The sequence below is a fragment of the Haliaeetus albicilla genome, chromosome 3 (genome assembly GCF_947461875.1).
Source record: "Haliaeetus albicilla chromosome 3, bHalAlb1.1, whole genome shotgun sequence".
Lineage (NCBI taxonomy): Eukaryota > Metazoa > Chordata > Aves > Accipitriformes > Accipitridae > Haliaeetus > Haliaeetus albicilla.
Genome location: NC_091485.1, coordinates 48,184,760 through 48,204,590, shown reverse-complemented (window position 1 = coordinate 48,204,590; position 19,831 = coordinate 48,184,760). Strand labels below are relative to the sequence as shown.

The window sequence follows — 19,831 nt, the reverse complement described above, 5'->3', positions numbered from 1 at the left end:
GTTTCATTCAGTTAAGAACAGATGAACAAAAAAGTGCTACCAAGGGTAATGGAACAGGCCTTCATTTTCATAATGTATCCCTAAAATCCTAAACATAGATTAAAACACATCTTTCTGTACCAAAAAACAGAATGCCCTTTTTCAAATTCCTTTAATCATGTTTTCTAGCTGCTTTATTAAGTTAATTACCTAGGCATCTGAAACCACCTTGCAGTATTTCGGTAATTTATTCAAGTACCACTTGAGTTACTTCCACTATACTGACAAGGCTTCTAAAAGTTGGTATCTTCGCCTCTGTTCTGGATTGAAGTACCAAGAACAAACTAGAAGTACAAAGTTCAGAAACTACCAAATTCCTGAACTTCTGGTCTTCTCTCACTTGGTTCATTTCAGATGATTCCTGGGCAGCACAAATGCAACTTCCAAAGGTACTCCCAGTATTCTCAGAAGTCTTCCTCTTCAGTAGTTTGCTTCCCATCTTCCCTTATCTGCCTCCAAAATAACTGGTCTTCCCTTATCTCTGTGTTCAGGTATCACCTTTTCTCATGGCTTCCCACCACTCCACTCCCCCACTCCAGCAAGAATATCTACAAAGCAGCCACGATCAGAGAAGGCTATAACCAGTGGCACGATAGCACATCACATTAGATTTATTTCTCTCTTCTTATACTTCCCCTGTACTGAAAAAAACCCAACACCAAAACCAAAAGCCAACCCAAAATACCTACAATATGCATTAAAGGCCAAGGCAGCAAAATTTCTTCAATACATGCTTTTAGGCAGAAAAAATAAAGCTCTTGCTAGGCATATTGCAGTCTCAGAAAAAAATAAGTACAAGAGGTTTTGCTACTTTCCTTATATATATATATATATAGATGACAGTTACTACTGAAAGGCTACCAAAGCAAAACCTTACAAACTTCTTGGCATATGAAAATCAATAGCTCTTTTCCAAATTGGTTTCCACAGGTACTTTAATATGCAAAAATAGCTGATTTTACTTCCTGATTTTACATGACATCTGAGATACTAGTATTTGCTATCATCAATGATTTAGGATATATATGGTTTCAGATTTCCTGAACTTGCATGGATTATTATCTAAATGGTTCATTACTCAAAACTTGCTTTTCAGACCTCCTATTTCTTAATAAGGTCAACAACTTATGATAGGGAGGAGACCACAGCACATATAGCACCTAAAGCTTTATAGTATGGACAGTTAATTATCTATGGTGGTAACTAGGTGTCAGGAGCTATATCCTCCATTTCTTTGATACCTTACTGAATTCTGTCCCTCAGCTATCTGATATGAAACAAGGTCTAGTTGATTTTTCTCAGCTGACGTTAGATCATTCGCCTATATGCCAAGGCTTAAATTAGACTTTAACACCTATATAGCACTGCAAGAGCTTTGAATAGAAGATTCATAAAAGTGCCATGTATTTTTAAGTTGATATTTCAACTCTGAAGACTTTATTTAATTTAGGAGACAACTGTTGTGTATGATCTGCAAAAATCAGTTAGCTTTTATATCGTTTTAATGGTACCAAACACCAATTCACAAAGTAAATGGCCAGCTGTTGAAACATACTTAAAAGAGAAAAATAGTATTTATAAACTAGAAGGGAAAGAAAAAAGTAAGCAGAATACACATACTACCCTAAAGAACTTACAGATGCTGTTTGCTGTTGTGTAGCTGCAGCAGCAAATCTTGCCACATGATTTATAATTGGAGAAAAATTTGTTGGCCCATATAACTTCACTTGAGGAAGACAAGCCCGATATGCATCAACAATGCCTTGGATTCCTAGAGAACACAAATAGATCATATTATTTTTTTCATATTAGAATTAGGATGTTTTGAAGCACTCCATTTTCCTAAAACACTGTATATATCAGTTATTTAAAGTGATGATGCAAAGATTTAAAACTAATCATGATAAAAAAAAGAATTATTCATGAGCAATGGAGGCCTCCAGCTTGACCAATGCTTAATGCACATGCTTAACATGCTTGGCTTTATGTGAATAGAAATACTATACACTCAAGTGTGTGTAACTAATTACAACAGTTCCCTTTGCCTGGCAGCTTGTGGTAGTTACTAGTGTGATCAGAGAGGCCACGTTGAACAGGCACTAGGATCATACTCAAACCAGACAACTCCACGCCAGCAGTGAAGTAGAATGAAGTGGCTTGACAACATGACAGAACCCTTCCCAGCTTACCTGTACTGTGCCCTAGCTCTTTAAAACACTTATTTCACAAATCATTACAGAAGAGAGACCAAATGCTATTTATATTAACTAAGAAAACAGTCATAAAACTGTTTCCTGCTACATGACTAAACTCATTATTTAATTAGAACAACATGCTTCACAGTTCACTTTTCAAGTGTGTTTATCCCTTCACCTTCGACATTTTATTCTCTAGGTCTTTCTCAGACTTACCATTACAGAATGGGTTTGATGGGTTAAAATTTAATGGGAACTCATGTGACACCTGCCAATACACAAAAGACATAGTCAGGACTGTATATACAATCTCCTCCTGAAGTAAGTGCTTTTAGTTGTCTCATGTAGTGCATTTACATATCCCATTACCTGAAAGGAAGGAGGAATTTGTGCACCAAATCCAAAGGCTGGAAACATCTTATCTCTAAAAAAGTAATTTTAAAGAAAATGAAGTGTGTTCCTTTAAAAGCTGTCACAGTTCAGTAAGTTAGCTAATCAGTGCTGCTTTTGAGCATTAAAAATGCTGTTTATTAAGCATTAAGAGGCAAAATTAAATGGAAGTTCCCCCCATAACTGTTTCTAGGACCAAAACCAATCTTTACCACCAAATTGGCAAGAATGCAAGCATTTATTTAAATTAATGCTGCTCTTTACATCACAGATTAAAAGCCTTGCTTGTCTGCTGTAGACACAAGCTTCTGCTTCTGAGTATGCGATCGTGCAGTGATTATGAAGAATTTTTTAGCTCTACATTTCAGCTCAGAAGTTTCATTCCAATATATCTGCTGGCATCTTCAACACCAGTTTAAGAAACTACCACAAAAATCAATACATACCTAAAAAATTATTTAAATGAAAATCTAAAACTTACGTATCATAATCCTGAATGACCATTCCTACAGACCAAATGGCTGTTAGGTATTCATTAACTCCATTAGGGCTGAGGTAATGCAGAGAGTCTGGAGAGCGAGGGTCCCCATTGGACCCTGTAAAATCTATTCCCACCTGTCAAATGCAATATGTATATCAAATTGCTGTTAGAGGTAAATTATGTTTCTTATCTCTGGCAAAGCCAAAGTGAAAATCATGAAAGAGTTGTAAATAGTAGTTACCAGGACATCTACAAATCTAATAGGCACAATACATAGATGCAGGTTTCTTGGAATATTAACACTCTTAAAACAATGCCACTACAAAACCAGCAGAAGGCTCTGCATCTCTCAGAAGGGCTGAAATGACTTTTATCTGTCAGGTTTTTGCTGTGTTTTTACTTTCAGTTACCATTCACAGCAGCTCTTCAATAGCTGTTACATTAATTTCATCCTGTATCTTGCCATACACATATTTTGTCTCAGAAGTACGACTAGCCAGACATCACAGAAGCCTACAGATAGTTCGTTCTCTGACCTCAATGGCAAAGGGCCTTGAAAACCACCATTAAGGGCAAAAGTGAAATCCTTGGTCAGAAAAAGGGTGGGCGGGGGAGCCCTTAGGAAAAGGAAACTTGAAGGAAATCAGAGAACTGTAAATGTCTCCTTGGTCTCCTAACTACAGGTTCAGAACTTTGTGCCCTGAGTAAGGAAAATAATTTTTTCTAAACAGACTAGATGGGCTCTAGCAAAATGGCTTCCCCCCTCCATGCTACAGAACAACAACAGCAAAAAAAACCCCCCAATAATCAAATTAAGAGCACGGGCAATCAATTATATGCTTCAGTTTGTTCCAAAACTCAAAAGCTACTTTATATAAATGATTTAACTTACTGTGAAATTCAGCTGACACCCACCCATGATGTAATCAAGGAATGTGCATTCTACTAGGATCTAAAAATAGAAGTTAAAGATAGAAATTGACTTTTTTTTTTTAATGGGAGAAAAACAATAAGTATTATTGCAGCAACTTTTGAGGTTCCGGATTTGTTATCTTCACCCATGCAAGGCACTACTTTTACTCTATAGATATCCCATCCACCCACTGCAGTGAGGATATTTATAGCGTATGCCATCACACACTCAGTGCATCAGGATCAGGCCTTTTACAAAATTACAGACAGACAACAAAGAAGCTCCAAAAGCACTATCATTTATAAAACAACATATTACAACAGACTTACCAGATTCTAATTCACCATAAAACAGTGACTTGGGAAATGCAGTGGTTCAGGAATGGCCTTACAAATTGGTAAGCGACCTTTGCCATATAGATGGCATCTTCAAGAGAAAGTGAGGAGATAGGGTAGGACAGACACATGATTCAGCTGTCAGTCTGTCTCCTTATATGAATCAGAGCTCTTAAATATTTACTGTGTCTGGAACTTTCAGACATTTTAAAGTTGAGGGTGAAGGCATACTAGATAAGAACTGTTATGCCTGAACACTTAAAAACAGAGTTATACCAGAATATATTACTGACCTCACAGTGCTTAACACTCACAATGCCAGAGTTTTTATAGTTTTTTTTCTTCTGTCTTTTCTTTTCATTGATACATTCAAATTCAACCTGCATGGATGCAAACAAATCCAACAAAAGCACTATAAATATCATTTACGCAGCAAATTTAAAAATTCATTATTCTAGGACTGATACTTTGGGCTTGTATTAAAAATGCAGTTTATTTCACTATCCGGCAAAATTAAACCCAGCCTGCTCAAAATCAGCAAAAAAACCCATTATCAAGACAGAAAACCTCTCTTACTCAAAAACTTACAAATACATTTGTTCAGACAACTGTATTTCAAACCAGACAAAGAAATTCTGTACCATTTTCCCTCTGAGGATTCTGTTAACAACTTTCTTTTTGGTAAAGATACAGTGATTCAGGCAAAGCATCACTGTTTCCAGCAGCTGTGGCAGTAACACATGAGATAAGAGGGATATGTTTAAGCTTTCCCAACTCAGTTGTTGAAGCTTCATCAACTAAACCAATAACTTAACCTCTGAGTGTAATCAACAGCTAGCCAGGTTAAGCAGCTCCTGCCATCATGCAGTCATGACGGCACAATGCAGCGTGTCTGATGCATAAATAGTCTGAGGAGGTATTCCAGACATGTATTCTGGCTCAGTGCCAGAAATAGGTTCCACTGCTTTGGTTTAAATTAATTAAGTTTTAAGAAGTGATCTTGCAATTAATCAAGTGAAAAAATGCACTAACAAGGTCAGCACCTGAGAAGTCTACATGCCTCTTTTTTACCTTCTTTTTTTGGACATTTCACCCCTAGCATCACTTCTATTTGACTTACTTTAGTACTATGTCAATTGGTGAGGTACTCACTAATAACAGCCATGAGATACATAGCATTTACAATCGTTCAACTACATTTTATCATCCTCCAACCAGAGCTCACTAACAGCATGCTTAGGGGGAAGATACACCTTAAGGGGGGGGGGGGGGGGGGGGCAGAAATCAGCAATTCTCCAGAGAATGAAAAGCCACCCATTCATTCCCTTCAGTCATACAAGACCAGCTTTTTCAGCAACTGAGGATACAGGCACACCCATGCTCACCTCAAATAAACTTCAAAGAAGTTGTGCCAAATCTCCCACAGGCGCAGTTGATGTCAGAATCGTGGGAGTAACTAAAGATCATGCTTGGAATATATAAAGTCAAATTCTAATGTGCACTAGAAATATTTTACAGACATTATCAAATTATCAGATCACAGAGGATCAGAGGTTAGTTCCTTTTAAAAGTAGAAGAAACCTGGAGCACATTAGTTGTGTTGTCTCTTATCTTCACTTCATCTTACTGACACAGCAGAAAGTTACTTAGAGTAGGTATAGCCACAGTTCTCATGAAAATAACTTTCTTAAAGCATTTCCAAAACCAGCACAGGCAGATTATAACTTAAAATACTTTTTCCTTAAATTCAAAAGAGACCGCACCTATTATGCTGCTAGGGGCACAATGAAAACAGACATTTGTGTTCTCAAAGAGCCTTTACCCAACACACTTCACACTGCATGGGAACGCACTATCACAGTTCTTACAAAAAATATGTGCTTGAAAATGTGAACATACTAACCTGCTAGGTTTGTTTAATTTATGACACTGCTACACAACAAAAGTGCAATGTTTTTTTATTAAAAAAAAATTAAGAAAACCATCTTGTTAGAAGATTCATAAAGTCTTCATTTAAAAAAAAGCAGAAAAAATGATTTTATGAAACCCTTCTGCTCCCTGATTTTTTTTTTTTGCACAATTTAATTACAGTAATAAGAAGGATCACTGTCAGCATCGAAAGCTAAACTGATACCATCTGGCCCCTGAAAATCTAGAAAAAATGAGAAAACACCTAAGAGCTCCAACTAGGCAGCATATGAATTATATAGGTAGGATACGAGTCCAAAATTTCTTACAAACAATATAAAACCTTAACAGGCATTAAACTAAACCGTGCATAATTCAAAATTAATTCAGAAACAGGTATCTGAAAGAAAAGCATGGCAAGGCACAAAGCAGCAATCAAAAACCCACTACATACAAGGTTAACTCTTCACATTAAACAGCTCTGAAGAATTCAGTACAAATGCAACATTCAAGATGTTAGAAAAGTACAGGCAGGCACTCTTGTATATATATCCCATTATTATTAAATGCAGGAGCAGTTCTACAGGTTTTACAGAATGAAAGGAAAAGATGGTAAAATATTTTGATAACATACATGTCCATAAAACAAAGACTTTTACGTTAAGGTTGCTATGCCACCTTCTAAATGTAAACCTTGTCTATTAAAAGGTTTGCAAATTGTTACAGTTCGTAAGAACATAAAGGGTAATTTCACTTTAAATAAGAGCCACCTAATGTAACACATTCAGTTGCATTCTTCTGCAGTACCATAAATGTTGAATTGTTTTCATATTCACTGAACTATGCATGACAGTTGGTAAGTGCCATACTTGAAATAAAGGACTAAGTAAAACCTGAAAAAAATACTACAAGCTTTGGCCTTTTAACTGCAGTGAAATTTGTACTGCATTCTGTCCTTTGACATGCTAAATTTTTTGATTTCTGTGTTTTTATGATTAGTGAAATTCATTTGTGCTGACAGTTGGGTATTTAGATATGTAATACTAAAAATTGTAACCAAGATACTAATCCTAGGGAAGTGGATGCATAATGTAAATGCTGAGTCAGCCTCAACTACAGTAGCATTAAGGTGTAGCCTAACACTACTTCAATACCTGCAAGTCAAGTGGTGTTAAGCTTTGCTCCAAAATGAGTAAAACAGCTTATCAAAAACACACAGGCAGCTTAGACTATGTAAGACTTACAGGTGAGGACCGAGATGCTTCCTTCAGTTTTGACATAGTAGTTTGAAAACTTCCTATGAGATCATGAGACCCATCACTATCATAGTCATAGCATTCAACCTAAAATGAAGCATTGTTCAGTGTTAGTAACAGAAACGGCCCTACAAAAGCAATAAACACTGCAATGGCATTTCTAGTTCAGCCAAAACTGACACCCAAAATATTCCTAGATGTCTTATAACATGGAGTTTTTCCTCACATTGCAGTCTTAGAATTGCATAGAGTTACATCTAAAAATTACAGACTGGGTAAAAGCCAATATACCCAGTTTCAATTCAGATCTTCCACTGCAGTGAAGAAGAGACAAGAATACTAAGCAGTGTCAGGTCCCGCGTGAGCGAGTAAGATCAATTATATTTAACTATGTTTGGGGAGTGAGGGGGTATCAGGAAGAGTAGGAAAACAATGTATGTTTTTTTACTGTCATGATGGATTAAGAGACTTAATTTTTCAGAGGTATTAAGGAAATTTAACTATCTCTGACCATCCAGCTAAAAATTTAATAAATAGTTATTCAGGGATCACAAGAGTTTTAATACTTTTATATTACTTTACAAATCTTCAAGATAAACTTAGAATTTATAAGTATATGAAGGTTTAGCCCTAAATCTAGAAACAAGATTTTTTTTTTTTTTTTTTTTTTTTTTTTTTTTTTTTTTTTTTTTAAGATCAGCAAATTTAAACAGTCACTATGATCCACACTTCATGGATCTGAATGTCAACTAAAAATCCCTCTTTTCCTGTATTCAATGTTTAATGCTAAGTTTTATTATTCAATCAACTCATCTTTCACCACCAAAGAAGGCAGAACAAGTGAAAAACAGACTTTTTTTCTCTTTGAGAACCTCTCATTTTGAGTGAGCATAATTTTACCACTGTTACTTTAACCTTGTATGTCCTCAATTTTTGTTTTTTAAAAGCTCAATTTATGAATATGACCCAACTGCCTTTCTATATATTATCTATAATAGCATATGCTAATTCTATCCACTTCTGGTATTTTATTTCAGATTAGCAACACAGACATGCTAGCTAACTTAATCAAATCAAAATAATTTAACAATAGTAATGATAAATAATAAATCAAGAGTCAAAGTAGAAATCACCCATTATTTGGAATCAAAACATAAACTTCAAGAAAAACTTTTCTGAACATATATGGGTTAAACTGAACAGCTATTTTCATGTCTGTCTTTCCAGATTGAAAAAATTTTACACTATATTCAAGAAACAATTTAGTTGATTACTTGGCCACTTCATTTAGGAATAACAAAGTAAAACAAACAACTTCAACATACACTTGAGCATCTGAGAGGAATTAACTTTCTGAAAACAAACAGTAACATTGTAGTACAAAATAAGATGCATAGATTTCAAGTTCTACGCTGTGCAAAACATGCCTCTATGTTGTGACTTGCACTACTCCTACAACATTTTGAATGCACTAGTAGATAAATAAAATGCATGCACATGCACTCAATAGCAACTTAAATCTCATACAAGCAGCCACAGAACCAACAGACTAAAGTTCATGGCAGATACTATGTAAATTCTTTTGAATGCCATAAATCAAGCCAATCAAATACTCAGCCAAAGTGCCTCAGTACCTGAAATTTAAAACTGAAGACATTTCCTGAGCCAACAGTTATGATACCTGTTCACAGTTAGCACAGTTATTTCTTTTTCCTTTCAAAGGGATCAAAGTTTGTCTTGCTTGGTATATGTGAACCATCTAAGCCAATTTTCAATACTTACTCCAGGCAAGATAGAAATACTTCTTTTGTTCCAGGTATGCTCTCATGGACACACAGTACCACTAGGGAACTATGTGATAAAATTGCATATATATTTTCCCCAGCAGAACCAGGCATTCTTGCTCAGGATGAAAGGCTTACATTTTCAAGACAGAAAAACTTCACTGACTGCAAATACACTCACATGGAATATAGCAATAAGTCTAAAAGATAAAGAATCAACTTGGTTTGTGCATTGCTGGGGATACACAAACTAAGCCATTAAATAGGTGAAAAGCCACTCATTATGGAAAAGTTGGTGGGTTTACTTACTATGATAAATAGCCCACTACGTATGCAACTGTGCGCATATGAAAGTGTTAAGAGTATTGTTTAATCCTTCAACAACATTACAATATAATTCTGTCTGCATTTTAATGTTTGAAGTGATAGCTCCCAGATTTCTAAGACGAGACATAATCCTACTGTCTGTCTGCAAGTCCGTAACAACTCCAAGTAAAATCTACTTCTGCTGGAAATAAACCTACACTTCTGAGGTAAGATTCCAAAGAACAGACTATTAAAATGATGACAGAGCTGAGAATGACTCCACCTCAACAGATATATTTTAATCAATGGTCTATAGTTTTAGTATGGCTGTTTACTGAAAAAGAAAAATATATTTACAGTATATGGAGATGTAAGAGCTGTTACAGCTATTTTGGGGAAAAGGGAAGCAGAAAGGAATGAGAAGGAAAAAACACAGAAGCAGTAAGGGAAGCAGGTTCTGGGCTTGTAAAGTTGTTCATTAGTCTGCTCTGTAATTATGTATTTAAATCTATACAGGTGCTTGTAACACCCAGATCCCTATGGCTCTTAAGCTTTTTCCAGGACTGCCTCAAGTCATATGACTAATACCTGTCACATGCAGATCATGCTCTCATTTTTCCTTCCCAGAGGAAGAACAGCAAGTAAACTGGTTGGTTGGTTTGGTTTTTTTCAAATGCTAAAATGCCAGGCTCCTAACATGTTCATAATAACTTATAAATGGCATTTTGATTGGTTGTTTAGCTTCAATTCCACCCCTGAAGGGAATTCCTGAAGAAAAACATTCAGAAGTTAAACATAACTTATTCAAGGTAAGATTTAAAGATACAAAGAGTTAAAGACCAGTCCTGGTAGAACTATCATTTCACAGGTTTGGCTGACTTTCCAACAGAAAGCTCAGTTTTATCTGAGCAGAAAAAGTCACTACATCTGGTATCCACAAGAGACATCTGGTTCACATCTTATCTCAGCTAGTATATTAAGTGTAACTAATTGTATCAGGTAGTATATTACGAATTTCTTTAGTGTTACCTCTTGCACCAGTACCAAAGTATTAACAAATCCATAACATAGAACAAAGCATATTCTAGCCTTTATCATGCATCTTTCACTATACAGTATCTTAATACCACCAATATTGGCTGATGCAACACTAAAACTGTACAATCCAAATACAAAACTGAATTGGACATTTCAAAGCTACTTGCATTCAACTGGTTTCCCAGACTTTCAAAGGCCAACTTTTACCACATGATGCATCACTAATGTGAAATATATTTTTTTCCCTGAAACATGCATACATCTGTGACTTTCAAGTAAGAATAAGAAACCCAATACTTTCAATTCAATTTGAAACAAAAAGAGGCAATAGAATAACACAACTTCCATTTATTACATATTCTAATTTTTTCAATGTGGTAATTTATACGCACATTTCATATACATTACCTTAATTGACTTATCCATGTCACTGTAACACAGAGAATTGAGAGAGATTTTAAAGGGCCTCCATACAGGATTCAGGTTGTTTTTAATAACCTGTTAAAAAAAAAAAGACAGAATAGTATTGTTCACCAGAGTGGAAAATAGTCATCATAATGGCTAATACCTTCATGCCATGAATGTTGTAAGCAAAACCAGTTGACTAATGTTGCTGTCAATCACTTCCTGTGATCAAAATCCTAACATACAGCATGTAAACAAACTAAACATTCTTAACATGCAATATAATTCTCCAAAAGAGATGGTATCTTTCAACTCCATATTTTTCTAGACTGCACTGGGATCTACTATATCATTCAGCTACTACACTGCAAAAAATTAATCTTTACATAAACGTTGACTTTTTTTTTTAATAAGCACATACATATATACTTACACAAAAACATATATAACAGTGTGACCTACCAAAAAAACATGAAAAAAGATTACATTGGAATTTCTGAATACATCAATACTCTGGAGATTACAGTTCACTCCAGCTTATATTTATTCTGAAATGCCACTTATCAAAATACTCCCTCAAGAAATTCATGGTATGGTTAAGCAGAAACAGTGCATGAGGATAAAAGGTCTCCCAGGCTGAATGCTAAATAAGTGATATTTAAGAATAATACTGAAGGATCTTCAGAATTTGTCAACAGGAAAGTATCTGTAATACACCCAATACACCAAATAATGATACTATAAAGTACAGGAAACTACACACAACAAGCAATACTTAATTAATACTACCTAATAATAGTAATACTTATACTTCCAGCACTGTAGGAGTGCAGTGAAAGAAACCTCTCTTTTGAAAATGAAAACAGTAAATAAAAGTTAGTAACATAAAAAGGTTTTTAAAATCTGTAACATAAAGAACTAATCCTCCAGCCAGTTCTAGGCTGGAACAGCGAATTCTGGATTCATTACTGAAATTGAAGATGACTGAAATCCTTATGGAAAAGACACATTTTATGCAGAAGAACCACCTCATGAGAGAAACTATTTTTATAAATCTGACACAAAAAGGATTTATACTTCTTCAACATCCATGCTTCAAAATTAATACAGTCACCACTTCAAATGCACACAGTAGTACCTCAGTTGTGACTAGGGCCTGAGCTTCCACTACAGTGAGATATTTTGAACCTACTCCTACCCTGTCACTTGTTGTCACGGGACCTCTGCACCTCCTCCTGGGTGGAAGGCTGCTGCTCAAGCATGTTTTCCCTCACCCAGCATAATCCTTGACTTGCCCTTGCTATGCAAGCATTTGGTATGATTACATTTATTAGTAAACAGTACTGCGAGGTGATACTGACATAAGAACAGCAGTCATAGGAATGCCCAAGCTCTACCCTCAGAGTAGCACCAAGACAAATGTCCCTGTATGAGTATGCAGTACCTTTTCAAAAGGGTTGCAGAAAGTTTAAAAAAAAAAAAAAAAGGTATTTTCCTTTACAATAGGATGGCACACATCAGAATCAGAGTAAGGCAGACTTCCTGTTCTATGAGAAAAATCAGTGGAAGAGCAGAGGTGGTTTCTAACTGGTCTGCATGTCAACTGCCAGATCATTCTCTTCCTTTTGTAAGGCACTGTACCTCTAGTGCTGTGACACACTGGAAATCAAATAATGTTAATCTCTAGGTTGTTGACTGAAAATATCCTACCTCTGTTCTGTGAACCATCACCCAGTTTCCATCTCCAGTCTGCTTGTGGAATTCCAGATAAGGATCTGACTTTCCAAAAAAGTCCTGTATTTAAAGAACATGTAATTATCCCAGAACAGCCTGTGGCATGAATGCCACTAAATGCTAGTTAAAACATGCTTAGCTTAACAAAAAGTAAACTAAATATTCAGGGAACAAAAGCTTTGGATGAAAAAGCTTTAGTCTGATTATATTACCACCTGTGAAAGAGAGAAAGAAAACAGGGCATGTCCATCAATTTAGGATAAAAGTTCTGTAATGTCCACACAGTAAATACCTGACAGTTCAAGCAAAAGAATACTTACACGAATAAGTACTGTGATGGATAGTTAGGAAACTAAGGATTTCATCCAGTTCAGAAAAGTATCATTAAATTGACTGGGAAAAATGATAACATTTTTTCCATTATTAATTTTTTTTTTATTTTCCTTCTAAAAGTCTTTCTAAATACAGTAATTTTAGCCTGCCCCAAAATATTTAATGTAACAGATTTATACACTCCAAGTACACTCTTCACCATTTACTTCAGAGAGCTAACGGGTAATCATTTATACAGCTATTCAAACCAATGGATATACCAAAACTCCCTTATCTTTATGATTAAATGTAAAGATTTACATTTAAATGGAAGCATGCCATTCACAGACTATCCCTGCAATGCACTTGTCTTATTTAGAAATACATTGCAATTCATTTCAAAACAGTCAATGAAGTTACTCTGAAGCAAATCTTTCTTCAATTTCTTTTTTTGGTATAAGAAAAATCTTAATGGATTTCATTATTTCAGCAAAAAGTAGGAATGAACGTTTTAATGTTTCCTGTTTTGACAAGATTCTGATTTTATTACTGTATCAAAAAGAACCGCAATCACACAGATACCTTACTGTCCAGTTTCCTTGCTTCTACTTCCAATACAACCACCCTGTTATCCTTCACTTCTTCTGCTGTAATCTAGATAGGCAAACAAAATACTTATTTTGTATTCAGGAACTACATTGTTTTCTCATATTCTCAACGCTCCTATGACAGGTCCATAAAAAAAACCCAACCAAACATGTTTGCTCACAAATGAAGCATGGGAAAAATGGGATGGGGGGAGGGAAGAACAATTTGATTTGACATTGGGATTCACTAGATGATGACACTGACAAAGATACTGCCCAAATAGTAGCACATCGGATGCCCTAATTATTTGGATGGATGCAATAAGACTTATAGATGCAGAAAGTGGGCTGCTCTCCTTTTGGATAACAAAGAAATATTAGTGAAGGGAAAGAAAAAATGCTTTAAGATACTTTTTACAGCACAGTACATTAGACTCACTGTGTTCAAGCCACTAACTAACTAACAAAAAAAAAAAAAAAAGCCACAAAAACATTTAAGGATAATTGCTAAGGAGATTTATTGTCTTACCGTAATACTTCCTCTTCCAGCAGGTCTGCCATTTTTAAGCACTAATGGTTTTGTTAGAGTCCTGCTAGAAACAACCTGCCAAGACAAAATTTGAGTATCAAGCATTATTAGCACAATTTCATAGATTTTCAAAGGAATGAAACGAGATGGTGAAGTATTTTCATTTTAGGAATGTTTCCTTTATCATGAAGATGACAACATTACATTTACTTCCCATGATGTCCTATGAATAAATAGGTAATACTTGATACACTTCAAAATTTTAAAATATATATGCAGATGAACACATGCAGAGTTTCAGGAGCAATATGAAATAAAATGTCTTCTAGTAACATGATATACATACATGGGCAAATGTAATACCTTAAGTTCCAATCTCAAATTGTTCCTAAGTTTTTCACACATACCATTCAAACACATGCAAGCCATATCTCATAACAGCTTCAGCAAACAGATTTATAAACACAGTATTTGTCACACAAACAAACATCAGTCTCCCCTGCCGTGTATCCAGTTGATTTTGCTCTAGCCTCTTCAGGCAATGCTTTATCAGAAGGGTGTCTACTCATTCTACAGGTCCTTCTTTACTTCAAGAATGAATGATTAATTTTACATTGTTACTGAATTTCATTTCACAATGCCTCCATCTTTATAATGCACTTAAAATAAAAATACTTTAGACACAGGGGAGGAAAAAAAACAAGTAGACTCTCCTGAGAAGTGCCTTCAACGGATCTATTAGAAATAACAATTTGAGAAAAAGCTGCCCCATTATGATAGCACCAATAGCAGAATTTGGCAGGGAAATGTGAGTGACATCAACAGTTAGCACAACCAGAATCACTGCTGGCCTTGAGTGGAAAGCAAATTATAAGGTTAACATGGCCCTTATGAACACTCTTATGCTGCTAAACACCAATTCTCTTTCTATGGAGCATAAAAATAATAATTTGAGTCTTAGAGTAAATAAACAGCAATTATTACTTTGTGCTCACTGACCGTCCACTTACTTTCAGACAGCAAATTGGACAGTCACCATCCTAGAGTACATTTCAGGGCATCATCTCAAGACCTTTTGCAAATAAAGAGGCTTGTAAACACAAATGAAGGGAATCCTATTCAGCGTAGGAGTACCCCAACTACACAAGAACATAGTGATAAATTTAAGGTAAAAGTGGTTAATGATTTGCAGTAACTTACACTTTCTTAATTCTAAGGAAAATCATCTGCATACTTACTTGTCCCAGTGTACACTCAAATTCTCCTAAGAAGTCATCATCATTCAGATCAAAGGTTTTGTTATCAATGTCATATATTCCAAACTTAAGTTTCTGAACAAGCTCAAAATAGTAATCAATTAGGAATTTCTTGGCAAACTTTGGGTTCAAGGAATTCTTAACTCTTTCTGTGCGATCAACCTGCAATTAGAAAGATATCACTTTATCCAGTATTTCACCAACCAAACAAGCACTCCAATCAAATAACATTTTATTAGAAACTTTCAAAAGTTCTTCTTGCTATAAAGTATAAAGCTGTATCTTCCTACAAACCTTCCATCAAATATAAATAACCACATTATATTACAAAACCCACTGCTGTAAGTCAGAGATATTTGAGGACCTGTTTTTCTTTGCTCCCTATAAGGAGTACCTATTCCTGCATATGGAAGACTAACATAAGAATGTTAAATAAGAATGTTGATATTGTCAAATCCAGGATGAGACCCAAGTTTTGGAGCACTGTACTTATAAAAGCACATTTAAGCACTGAGAAGGCTTCTTCTGTCGGTCCACACATGGCTGGGGGAACAGTGCTAAAAATCAAACAGGTGTAAATATTTATTAGAAAACGATTATTAGTGTGCTGCCTGTATAACTATTATAGACATAATCTAATGAAAAGTACTCAGAGGTGCTGGTATATAATTAAAATATTTTAACAAAATCATACACTCCAGCATTTTAGAAGGTCCAACAAGTTAGACTGTGTTTTTAGCAGATTCATGAGAAGCATCACACTGTACCTCATACCACTGCTGACCACTCGTGTTCTGGAGAAGCACACACAGCGGGTCTGACTTGGAACCAACATCTTTATCCAAGAGATTAGTGCAGGCAATAGTCAGCTCCACCTTTGTTACACACTGTGCCGCCATTTGTTAAGCTAGAAAACAAACAATGGGATTGTCACAATGCATTAACTCTCTGACTGATCATTAGAGTTATTAGCTTGTCAGGAGCGAGATTTGAGGCTCCAAATGCAAATTTTAAGATTTATGATGTACCAACATTACAGTATTACTGTCATAATATTGGCTTTGCCACATATGTATAAAACTTCATTTCAAAATCTGCACATAAGAAACAAGATCAGGTTTCTTAGAATGCTTGAGGAACCAAATAGAAAACACCACAAAAAGTACAGTGGTTTGAACTGCTGAGAATAAAACTTCGCAAGCTTTAAATTACATCCTGAAGCCATGAACATGGCAGGATTGGACAAGGAGTTTAGGTGGGTAACAGCATAGGTGATCTTGCTTTAGTATATCTTCAAAAACAACTACAATTTTTAATAATAGGGATAAACAACTTTGAAGTCAAGTAACAACTGAGTATTAGGAGCTATTCTTCTTTCTGGAGGTTCGTTTAAAAAAAAGAACAACCAAAAGCTTTCTTACATTTCCTCTTAAGCTCAATCATTCTCCACGGGAACTGAGAAGACCAGCAGATATTACAAACCTACAAAACCAACTTCATTATAAGTTATGAATCCCACACCGGGATAATGTGCATTTGCAAGCCTTATTAGGTCTGAGCAGCAGATATTTTCTACATAAAAAAATCTCTATAATTATACTCTTCAGGAATACAGTTGATCATTTCCAACACCTCTTTGGGAGATGAGTCTCTACAGTACAATTGCCCTTGACTCGGAGACTAAAACTTCCAAATCTTTCCACAAGCAGCCTATCCTGGAAGTTCCCAAGCCTCTGTAGCTTCAGGTTCTCCTTCTCTACAGCAAGTCCACAGTCTAGACACAGTATCTCTGTGGATTAACTTACCTTGAAAGTGCATGAGACACTAAACAGAATAAGGAAGCAAAGGCATCTGCTTCTATCTAGCCAGCTCACTTGCATCCTACACATTCATGTTCAAGTATACTGTAACTATACTTAACCCAACCCATCTCTCTTCCTCTCGCTGCATTCTTACAACTTTTGGTGAAAAGGAACTTTTTTTAGAGGCAAAAAAGGAAAGGAATATGATAAAAAGGAACAATAAACTAGAAACAGGAGAAAGAAAACACTGTGGCCTGAGGGAATTTTCCTGAGGCTTCTTGTATTCCACTAGGGCACACTTCACACATTACCTCTCCGGTCTCCGTTTTATCTTAGAGATGGACCTTTTGGAGACTGAAGTAAATATAAATTATCTGTAAAGGAACCACTCAAACATCCATGCACATACATTATTTTTAAGAAGCATGTCAGATTCATGGAAATCCTCCTGCACCTCTCAAACACCTAAATGTGATTCCATCTTTGAGTATCTTCTGCTCCCATGACTTTACCAAGCTTCAGTCATTGTCCTTGAGGGGGAAAAAAAGTGAAGCTCTAAGTATTTAAATTGTTTTTAAACCAATGGTTTTTAGGTTTAGAAAGCATACCCCTAAAAAGCAGTCTGTCCCTTTTTTCCTGGTTCTCTTTTTGTGCTGGTATTTTCCATTCCCTGTTGCTTTCCTGGCTGCCAGACAGAGCTCATTAACAGTCAGTGGCTTTGCCCATAGAATCCAGTGCAGACCAGTGCATGACTCCTCAATGGCTGTTTCCAGAAAAACAACTTTCTGCTGACAAAGTGATGGCCTAATACCCACTGCTGCAACAGCAAGTAAAAAGGGTTTTCAAGAAATTCAACAGAATTCAAACTTAAATTGAGACATATTCCTAAAAACACTCAAAATTTTCTTGCTCTAACTTCCTTGAAACTCATTATTATTATTATAGAGTCCCCAAAAGGACTTGTAGCCACATTTCTTTTGTTAAAGTAACGTTTCCAAAATCACTGGTAAATGGATACCATCCAGTCAACCTAAAAATCTGGACAGCTTTTTCTACTTAGCATGTACATTTGTGTGTGTGTGTGCACGTGTGTGTCCCAGTTCTCTTCCATCACAAGTACTTTCTCACATGAATACATCAATTCTGTTACTCCCTCTCCCCCTTCACGTCACTGAGTGTCCCACTATGCATCTAATGTGGGAAAAGAACAGATTTAGCAAAAGAGGTGCTATGCAAAAAGCATCCTTTAACACACAGGGAAAGGAAGGATTAAAAAACTTGCTTCCCTTCCCTGCAATGCAAATGCTCTTGTTTGAGATGTAATAATTGCGTCCACATTAGGTAAAAGACAACTTACAACAAGAAAATGCATTTATCCAAGTGGAGGATACTCAACTTGAAACCCGGATACAAAAGCAAAACCTCCCAAATCCTGAGATGGTCCTTTAATCCCTTCCATTTCCAGTTTTGCAAAATCCGAGATGAAAAATAATGCAAGGCATTTTCCTCAGAGGTTTTGAGAATATCAGGAATCAATATGTGTATAATGGGTTGAAGAGGTCTGTAATACTAATGCGTTTCAAGAATTAATTTTGCTATTTTACTTGAAAGAAAGACAACATGACTATCCATAACACCAGAAAACTGATACGTTTTACAGTAAATAGTTGTATACAACCTGATCTTCAATAACATTATAAACATTAAAAGTTAGTAAAATACTAGTGAGAAAAAGTCATATCTCAGTAACCCAAAACAGTATTTATGGTAGTGAAACTCGGTACATAAACAACAGATACTTTTCTTACTACATTGCAGTCATTACAGAACTTGCAGAGGGCACACAGATGCTTCACATGTGTGAATTCAGAAGTCTTTTAAACAGCATGGTTGTTGGAGCTCTGCATACACTGCATGAATCCTCGTAATCCCATACTGTATAAAAGGAAGAATGACTCCAGCTCCACCCAATTCTCCTCACGTCTGAAAGCCTGTGTTATGTGAAAATTTCCAGAACAGGTTTGGGAGGTGGGTGATAGGATTCCTAAAGATGATAAATATCTTCCTAAATATGATAAACATCCTCAAGGATCAGAGTCACTATCAGGTGAGTAAGCATGCTCTTTTTGAAGACTTGATGGAATACAGTGTGGCAAATTGCAGTCTCTTCAGGACAGTGGAAGTAAAAAAATCATGGCTGCACTAGTGCATTACCTCCTGAAATACCATTCTACAACACACTATCAGATCTAGTAGGCAAATCAGATGCAAAATACTCTAGATACATGACTGGATTACTTGCACATTTGGGATACTGGAATAACTTTACATGGACAGATGATACTGTTTGGGCTCTGGCAGCCTTGACTACCAGTAAGTTACATCACATAACAAGAGAATTCTTTATTCAATTAGTTATTGTTATGAAAGTAACTATGCTCCCCTTTGGGCAAATATAATTGAAACCTCTGCTTTTCTCAAGCTATCAACTGTTTGTCCTCTACGTAGGGTACACCGTAAAGTAAGGTAAAGCACACCAGAATGAGGCCAGATGACAGCTA

At 35.8% G+C, this 19,831-nt stretch overlaps 1 protein-coding gene across 4 annotated transcripts in view; it reads right to left on the bottom strand.

The window, feature by feature from the left end:
- Positions 1-19,831, bottom strand: part of CPNE3 (copine 3) — a 31,408-nt gene that overhangs the window by 5,199 nt on the left and 6,378 nt on the right. For all 4 annotated transcript variants that reach the window (XM_069779622.1, XM_069779620.1, XM_009920890.2 and 1 more), the window contains 13 exons: positions 16,236-16,375; positions 15,451-15,630; positions 14,213-14,287; positions 13,679-13,750; positions 12,761-12,844; positions 11,054-11,143; positions 7,506-7,604; positions 4,647-4,733; positions 3,998-4,057; positions 3,106-3,239; positions 2,604-2,658; positions 2,451-2,502; positions 1,677-1,810 (listed from right to left, as the gene is read on the bottom strand). In XM_069779622.1, the coding sequence (XP_069635723.1) occupies positions 1,677-1,810; positions 2,451-2,502; positions 2,604-2,658; positions 3,106-3,239; positions 3,998-4,057; positions 4,647-4,733; positions 7,506-7,604; positions 11,054-11,143; positions 12,761-12,844; positions 13,679-13,750; positions 14,213-14,287; positions 15,451-15,630; positions 16,236-16,367 (1,254 nt within the window). In that variant the 5' untranslated portion in view covers positions 16,368-16,375. The remainder of the gene's footprint in view (positions 1-1,676; positions 1,811-2,450; positions 2,503-2,603; positions 2,659-3,105; positions 3,240-3,997; positions 4,058-4,646; positions 4,734-7,505; positions 7,605-11,053; positions 11,144-12,760; positions 12,845-13,678; positions 13,751-14,212; positions 14,288-15,450; positions 15,631-16,235; positions 16,376-19,831) is intronic.